This window comes from Botryllus schlosseri, chromosome 8, assembly GCF_051294905.1.
Source record: "Botryllus schlosseri isolate E-star chromosome 8, Bs_hap1, whole genome shotgun sequence".
Classification (NCBI taxonomy): domain Eukaryota; kingdom Metazoa; phylum Chordata; class Ascidiacea; order Stolidobranchia; family Styelidae; genus Botryllus; species Botryllus schlosseri.
The window spans coordinates 6,285,291-6,294,725 of NC_137243.1; the positions used below are offsets into that span (position 1 = coordinate 6,285,291).

Genomic DNA, 9,435 nt, shown 5'->3' on the forward strand with positions numbered 1-9,435 from the left:
AGAGTAAATGTCGAAGTCTGCCTCCCGGTACATTCATTTGCAATAAACAGTTAAGCACTATGATACCAGTATTGTCTAAGCAGCAGGTTCTGCTGTCAGAAAACCGCTTTGAAAGGCATGAACAGCAGACACTCCCCAACCTACACGGGTAACTACGATCATAGCTAGGTTTTCAATTTCTATTTGGAAAATATAGGATCGCAAGGAAGCAAAGGAGCCATGACACTGTAACACGGCAACTTCGCGTTGAAATCCCTACCAGAGCCTGACCGCCGATAAGTGACCATGACCACGATACCGACAGAGCAAAAATATCTCGGTACAATCAAATGTACATTAAATGTATTACTATGTAAACTACACTGCCTTACGGAGAAAATACACAAAGTGTGGCACATACACAGCTCGCGTCCAATCTCATTATACTACATCGCAATTTTCGGCAACTGCTTGCAACCGTCCCGATTATGCATTCGACTACCAAATTGGATCTGACGTAACAACAACAAATCCGTTTTGGTAAACGATGTTCGATTGACGTAGCTGACGTCGAAATATGTCCTGCACTCAACTGCGTGTCACAAAGCGTAACTTGTCTTCAGAGACAGTAATGCCTAAGAGCCCACCTACCATGTATGCTTGTTCCGTTACAAACGAACTTAAACACTGTTACACGGAGTGCTGACTAAGGAAAACTACATTTTCCACTTCGATTGCACGAGTGCCAAATGAGATTACTTTGAATTTATCGACGCGACCGCAACGCATCCCGTCATTTGATGTGAGTGTTTTCGGTCGTTCTTATGACATGTGACGATTAAAATAATAACGGCCGCTGAGTATGTGCGTTGAATTAAGTGATTTGGTCAATCGTAGTCCCGAGTCCGCGGTAATGACTGTAACTGTAACGGCTTGTAACCGTTGTGTGTCATTAATACTAATTGTAGATATCAGTTGCCGCAGTATGCCGAATTTAATTCGATGAAATGTAGTCGCATATAGAGCTTGTAGTCAAACTAAAGTCAACAATCATTCCGATGAAGTTCTTGTTTACATCCATTACGTTCTGGCACTATAGATGATACATTGCCTGTATATTTGGTATAACCTTAGTTCCGGTTTCTTGTAATGAGTAACACCTGTAGTTATAGGAATTTTGCTGCATTTTTCAGACCCATACTTTACTACCACAGTGGATCACGTCGACGATCCTCAAATGTATTGGTGTCGTCATAAATTAAGGGCCATGACTGAATCTGGTTGTACTAACAGCAAGAAATATATATCCGACCGTCTGTGAATTGCGAGGTTATAATATACCCACTAGAATCTTAACTAGACGAAAATAATAGAATCACCTACAATTCTCATAATTGCATTCCTTGAATAATAACATCTGACGCCGCGTGTCAGTCAGTCAGTCTTTATTGATATTTTTGTTGATTCAAAAACACCACCAGATTGCGATATAGTGAAACCACTTTTTATCACGTGTGACGGAATCTATGTGCTAATTGTGCTTGTGCAATGCTCATTGTACAGTAGGGTTATGACTAGAAAAAAAATTTCAAAATTTTGTGTGTCCCGTAGTCACAAACGATGAACTTTTGTGTCCTGATTTCAAAATTAACAAAATAACAGAAACCTCCCGCACAAAAATTTTGGATAGGCTTTTTTGGTATATACAGACTATATAAGATATATACCGACTGATTTTAATTTAACTGACACAATTCCAATTGCGAAGATTTAAAATAGTATTTTGGTAAATTGTGATTGCCCAGTTTGAATTAATCCGATCGTTTTCTTGCTTACAGTCAAAATTAAATAATTAATAATTAATTATTGATTTCGATTTTAGATGTAGACTGTATGTATCGTATAATTTCAATTTGTCTGACACAAATCCAACCGGCTGTTCGAAAAGACGAAAGTAGAACAACTCAACATATTTTCAGCGGTTTAGAAAACCATATCATATATGACTCAGCATCTGTTGATACTGGGCGGCGGAATGGCGTTGTTGTGAAACTGCAAAATGCAATGATGAGCACGGGTTTTCATAAACCACAATATATTGGTTGCCAACATAATGTTATCAATTCTTAAAGCATATATCAGAGTTCTTCGATCCAATATCCTCAACAAATCCAACCCTCAGCTACAAATTTGGAGATGACATGGTAAAAAACTACGAAAACTTGGTACAATCCACCAAGCCAGAATTTCAAATGAAAATATTAGAAACCGAGGATGGATGATGATTTTAAGTTTATCTATGTGCTGTGCAGAGCATGCCGCTCTTTCAGAGAAAATAGTAGATTACCACTAACCAAATGGCATAAACTTTCATCTCTACGCAATGCCAGATGGAGCTCAAGGGCTATAATTCCGTACTTCCAAGTCCCCAGATGGCGAGTAACTCTTGAGATATCATGCTTATTGCTTATTCATCCCAAATGCGTGTCAGGAAGCCTGGTATTCTAAGCAGATGTCTATAAATGGAATATACTGGAGCCCGACCGATTATCGGTTCGTCGATAATATCGAGACGATATCACACTTTGAAAGAATTATCGGTATCGGCCATTGAAGCTGAAAAATTATCGGCAATTTTCGTGACGTCACAACATGGCGGTAGGGAACTATTATCTTTGACCGCTAGACTGAGAATATTGATATATTTCACATAGCTTACACTTAACAGGTGTCCAGATGTAGCGTTTCTAGTTTATTTCATGTTCAAGTATAACAATGGCTGTAAAGATGTTCAAATAAATGCTCTGAAGCTTTGAAAATGTGCTTATGTATATCCAACTTCTTTTGAATATCGGCTGAATGTATTGGGTTTCTTGGTCAAGGTGTCAAGGTTCTCGGTCAAGGGCTTTCGGTTTTATCAGTATCGAGCCAAAAATCCAATATCGGTCGGGCTCTAGAATATACCAAAGATTATTTGCTGCTATCTTTGCGCTCGAATGTCCTGCAGCGATAAAGCGCCGTAAAATCCCATTGGAGGTCAGATATGCCCGTGGTAGATGTCCTTGGCACTAACATAATAACAGAAAGGGAAGTCAAATTGATGGATGAACTTTACCAGAAGTGCAAAAGGACATATATATGAAGATTAAATTTGTAGCTAAGAATACCTTTGTATTGTAAATTTTTTCTATATTTTCACCAGTGCCGAAAATTGAAGTTAGTTTGTGCGGAACATTTTTACGATTTGAACAAAATGATTATAATTTTATTAATTTATACCAAAATGCTCATTAATTCCTGCTACAGGCAATTTTTTTTCAAGTCATAACCCTATTGTACAGTACATTGTACAATCAAACGAGCATATACAATGCGTTGCTTCATAGCGATCTGAATTGATTCAAGTATAATATGAGCACTTGTCGTTGACACGGAATTAGTTCAGTGCGTAGAAGCATTGAAAATCCCGGGGTACTAGAGCGCATTATTACATACATTACATAGAGATCATGTTCTGCAAAGATCAGATCGTGGCTCAAGACAAACAGTGCGATTGGACGCCATTGCGACCTGTCGCTTATCGCGTAGACTCCAACTTAGGAATGTTTAGTTTTGTTCTTTATACCTGAGGTGAATTGTCCACCATTGTTTACCGTACGGAGACGTCACAGGTTGATTAAACCTTGATACAATTCAACCGTTTGATGGAGAGAGCTATTATGCCATCTCTAGGGTACTCCAGGCGGCCTATTATATATACAAGCTTTGGCGTTGATATGAAAATATAGCATATTTATGTTCTAGTAAATCATATATTGGTAGCCCTTCAACAGGTAAGCGCAACGTATTTTAGCTTTAGCGTATCACTGCAACTGATCTCTGCCATTGGGTATTGTCGATCACAGGGAGAATTCTTTTGATGACAGTGTCTGGTTACACAGATTCTTGTTATTGTCTTGTTTACTTAGCATTAATTAATGAGCTTATGCTCCTCTCCAGCTCAGTAGGTTGAAATAACATAAGGATCTCCAGAAAGCGCGGAAAGGTATTCACGTAGAGAGGGGCTAGAACATGTATGCCAAACCTTATAGTAGGCGTGATATCTAAACCCTGTGTAAATTGATCAGATAACAGTCAGATATAGGCGACAGGCATATTAGACTCAAGTTCCATTATTATGAATAGAAAAGGCCCATTGCACACAGCCATACGTACCCAATGTCAGGCGATAATGAGCATGTATGGATCTATCGTAAAATGATGCAAATTTACCAACAGTTAAGTTAACAGTCATGTCAGGTAAAGATGAGTTTTATCACAGATTGACGCAATGTAGTTTACGACACAGGACGTAAAAGCAACCTAATGGGTGTGCCTCTCATAAATTGCTACGGGGTAATGATTATAAGCAGCAACCGCGGATATGGGCGGGTGTCTTCCGGAACATTATTGGTCATGGTCAAGCACGATTCTGATCAACAGTCGAAGTATATTCTGCAGATTAGACAAAATCAGTTATTACACGATTCAGATGCTGAATGATGCTATACAATCTCACAATATTTCAGTAGACTTCAGACTTTCAAAGGCGGGTGACCCCACTCTTATGAATAACGACCCTGTAATAATAATATGGATGCAGTTGCATGCACGGAAGAATATTGTGATAGTGTGAAAGTCTACGTCACACGACATTTATTTCACACTGCATTCATATACCGATAGAATAGAGATCCTTCCTGTAACCAGACCTACTGTAAACAAATTGCGAACAAGTGCGAAGTTCGAATACGTTCAATTGTACGTAAGATTTTATTTTTTACCATCTTCTACATCAGTCAAATCGCAACGACTAAAATATAATGACCATATACTCCTAGTGACCAATGACCAATGACCAATGACCATAGATCAGGAACCGATATAATCTATGTTTAGGCCAATTTATATGATTTATCACAGCTATTTCAATCTTAGCGGAACAAAAAATTGCTTCCCGCCTTAATGATTTTAAGAATTGATCTTGTTATGTTAATAATTTCATATCACCTGTGAACGCGAATAAACTCTCGCCATCTCTCCCAATTATCCAGTATATTATCCCGCGAGTAAAGGCCTAAATTGGACTCGCCATGGATTGGGGCCGAGTCCCAGAATGCGTGAAATTCTACGGCACGGGTAGTCTTACGACAGGCTCCGGCGATATGCTACATGTGGACAAGACCACCAAAAATTGGAGGCGGTGGGTCTATCACAAGCAGCATAAGAAAATACCGGATCTGTGCGTGAATATGTACGGTAACAAGAGACTCATTGAAAGAATAGAGACTGCCGCTGTTGCTATAAAATCAGGTACAATACACTCATAATAAGTAAAGTATATAAATATGAGCTTATGCCGTATAGTCAGGTTATCTTGTATTATAAACGTAGTGCTGGTATGGTCCACAGCTTCAACACCAATGGGTTGCGGGTTTGCGTCAGACAGAGGTCGACTCCAGAATTCCATCTCAAGTGTTTGAGGTTTATCTAGGCTCCTCGCTATCTGATCCGCGTCAGCGGTGTCCTACAAATGCCAAGCAGTAGGCCTTGCTACAAGTCGGCAATTACGGAATCATAGTAGAGAATATCGGTCTGATGTAAGTGAACATTGCAGCAGTCGAAAAACGCCATGAGTGCTACGAATAACAATAAACAAATATGGCCACTGGCATGTAATGAAGTACTGCTAATTTTTAGGAGTACTCAAGTAGGTTATTATACGTTTCGTACTATTCTTACTCCAGTTGTATGTTTTCAGGCTATACTCTCACTTTTACTTAGCATCTATTGTCGCAAAATACTTACTTTTCCCACTTTTTTCATTTGTAGAGTAGAGAGGGGTTTTACGATTGGTTTGTATCACTTTTCAGAATTTTCATTTTTTTATAGTTTGGTCTTGTCACAGAAATGTCTACTTTTACTTGTAATTCATTATAAATTTATGCCGCGACTCGTACTCGAGTAGCAATGCTGACTATAGTTTGACCCCTCTGATTTTAAAGTCACTTTCACGTTAACACCCCGAAATTACGTAATTTCATGCATCAACGCCATAATATTTTACTGCTTTAATACTCCGAATCTATCAGGGGAAATAGTATATATGCTTTGACAGGTTATAAGCATGTCGCCGAAGAGCAGTTTCAACACACAATGGCGGAAGCCAGAGACCAACTGTCCAACGCGCGATCAGACAGCGCGGAAGCGCTTGACAGGTATTTCCCGCGCGTTTATGTGGGCGCAACTAAATCTAACTGCTAACGACCTTTTAGACTAGGAAAAATCTGCCTTCAAGTTGCGGACTGGGCAAAAGCTATAACTTGCTTCGAATACTCGTATCATATGCGTCGGGTGATTTACGGCCTGGAAACTGATCACTGCAAGACCCTCGAGTCGCTGATCTATCTCGGAACATCATGGGCCGAATATGAAAATCTACACAGGTACTTTATGACTGGACGTCATGCTGCTTTGCTAATAACTATATAGATTACTAACTTACGTCAGTTAGTAATCTATACAATAACACTGACCGAGTATAACGCAATATGAACGAGCACTATAGACGCGGTGGTTATATGATATTCAAACGAATGGAAATCACAAGGTTTACCATGAAATATTCACAGTACGAGCAATTGCCTTCAAATGTTCAAACATACTTTAACGGCCCTGGATGCCATCCACTTCCTTACTCGTCATTATTTTTCAGGGCCATCATCGTGTTCGAAAAAGCTTTGGAAATGGCTAAAAATATATCAGAGAAGGGCGCGAATCGCGACGAGCGAGTGGCGGAAGTGCTGCACAACCTGGGATGTTGCTGGGAGCGACTTCACGAACACCACACCGCGTTGTCCTGTTACGAAAAGTCGGAAAAAATACGCAGAACGATTTCGACTCCGGCGGCTTGCGGATCCGCCCCGCGATACTTGAATTGAATTCGCGAGTCACGACCTGACGAATCCAGCGAACGGTGCTGCCTTGCGACCATACATAATATATACTGCCAACTGTGTCGCCTCAAGAGTGAAACGATTCCTGATTTTATGGCTACAGAATAATGGAAACTCTCGTAAGGCCTGTGATTTACATTGTATTACTCAAGGACATCATTTGCGGAAGTGTAACCATTTATACATGATTAATACCAAACTGTTTAACCAAATACATATATTTTGCATAAGCACACGTACGAGATGGGCACTGATATGGTCAGAGTGTGGACATTTCAATGCACGCAAGAAGCCTTCGTACAGCATTACCCTTCGGATGAAATACTCGGTAGACTTATTCTGGCGGAAGTCAATATCTATGTTTCCTCTGATATAGCCTATTGTAGTGGACTGGATAAGAAGCTTCGTTATGTTGAATCCGAATACTAGATATAGCACTAGATCAAGGATTCTCAACCTTTTTTGTCCGTGGCCCATTTTCAGGTTTGAAAATGTTCTGTGACCCACCCCTTACCCTAGCCTAGAGTCAAAGTTCTGTTCAATGATAGTAATCGGCGGCGCTGATATGCCTAATATGTATATGTTTCTCTTACTAATCACATTTAAATCTAGACCTCTAGGAACGTGAAATCGCGTCACGCGCGACGACAAATTTCAAGTTTAACAACAAACGACCAACCAAATTTCAAGTTTAACAACATACGACCAACGAAATAATTTTGGGTCCCTGCCATCCCTCCCCCCCCCCAATTTACGGTTTGGGTACGGCAGTTACGGCTCTGGTAGATCGTATAACTCTTGTATACGTTATGGGCATCCACTTTTCCACTCACGTCGCGAAACCCAATGATCTGATCCCCGCATCCACTGTGTGCTTGGGGTTTTAGTTCAACTATATGGTGGGAAATAATATGACAATTCAGGGCCAATTCGAACATTCCTTTGGTGAATGGGATGCCACAGAGAAGTGGAGAAATAATTTTATAATATGCAAGCTGTACATTGTACAATGTCTTGTACTGTACCTACTGAAGTTGCGATGTCAGAACATTCAATCCAATGATACAACTCTTAAATTATGTACAACAATGTGACTCCACACTTGTCAACGTCTCACCAGAGTCAGATGAAAGGTTTTATGTATTCTACGTATAATTCGATGACATGACTATATTTTTGAGCGAACTTTACAAATATAACTAAACTTTCAGTAATTTTCCAATTTTTCAACCAGGTCTGTGGCTCACCTCTAAATGCTCACGTGGCCCACTGTTTGAGAGCCCCTGTACTAGATAATCAGAATAGCAGATACTAATAATTATGATAATAATGTACCGGATTCATAGTTTAGTTAACAACATGACCATTCTTAGCTATCCAGCTTTTCGAATAGTTATGATAACAAAAAAAAACTTTTCACTTTGTTGCTATCTCATGTGACTTGATACTTCTTGTCACAAGGATTATGAGGTTGATCTCGGAGCTGACCTGTCGTACACCTGTCGTACACTTCCTTGTCCAGAATAATTTTGCTGCGATGAGAAACAACGCAATCCTGGATATACCATAAGGTAAGTAAGATGTAGTAATATGACTGTGCAGTGTGCACTGTGTGCAGTGTCCAGTCCATAGAAATTGCGTGGCGTATCGCCGCGTGTTTATTGCGTAGGTAACAGACATTCAAGTCACAGGAAGCTGCGACTATCAAACTGTATATTGCGTGTATCAGGTGATTGAGAAATCAACATCGATGAGATAGAAAGAAAGAATACTGCAAGCTTCCGTCACCAGTGACAACGCAACGGGAAAGTGAGGTTGTGATAGGGACATGCAATGCCAACTCGTCACTTAACTGGCTCAATTTTGAGGCGGAATCATACCAGAAGTATAAAGCTTCCTTTGATCGTTACTAACTGGAGCCGTTACTTGGAATAGTGCCGGATATTTGAAGCAATCATAATTCCGCAACTCCCATAAATGGTAATATTGTTTGATCGAATATGATCACACCCTGGATCCTCTACGTCAACTACTTCTACTTTAACATTTTTGAAACGCACGCTCTGACGTTGCGTATATCAATCCAATCAGACCTAATTGGTGCAAAGGACGCTCTGTACCTCTGTACCTGTCGCGATTACACAACGATCGCGGCAGATAAGACTGGCGTGACACGCCATCGAGTCAGGTATCTCTGCGCTGTATGCGCCATGCGGCAGAACACTAGGGCTGAGCACAATGATTCGAGTATTAATTGTAATCACTCAAGTCGATTGGCTAAAGATGATTTCCTCTCGAGTACTGAGATTATACGCTATTTACCAATAAAATATCTTTATTAACGAGAATAACAGTTTCAACGCTGTTTCCACTGTGGATGCTGTAAACCTGGATTGGTCGTATCACAGAATACAAAACATCTGGTACAAAGCTACGCAAGTCAGTGGAAATGATACGTGTG

General features: G+C 40.1%; 1 protein-coding gene across 1 annotated transcript; it reads left to right on the forward strand.

The window, feature by feature from the left end:
- The first annotated feature begins 3,790 nt into the window (after positions 1-3,790).
- Positions 3,791-7,216, forward strand: LOC145445394 (uncharacterized). Its single transcript, XM_080323581.1, has 5 exons — positions 3,791-3,812; positions 5,073-5,331; positions 6,137-6,236; positions 6,294-6,464; positions 6,734-7,216. Exons 2-5 carry the CDS (start codon positions 5,112-5,114, stop codon positions 6,957-6,959), a joined length of 717 nt encoding a protein of 238 aa, XP_080179707.1. The 5' UTR covers positions 3,791-3,812; positions 5,073-5,111; the 3' UTR covers positions 6,960-7,216.
- Positions 7,217-9,435: the final 2,219 nt, after the last annotated feature.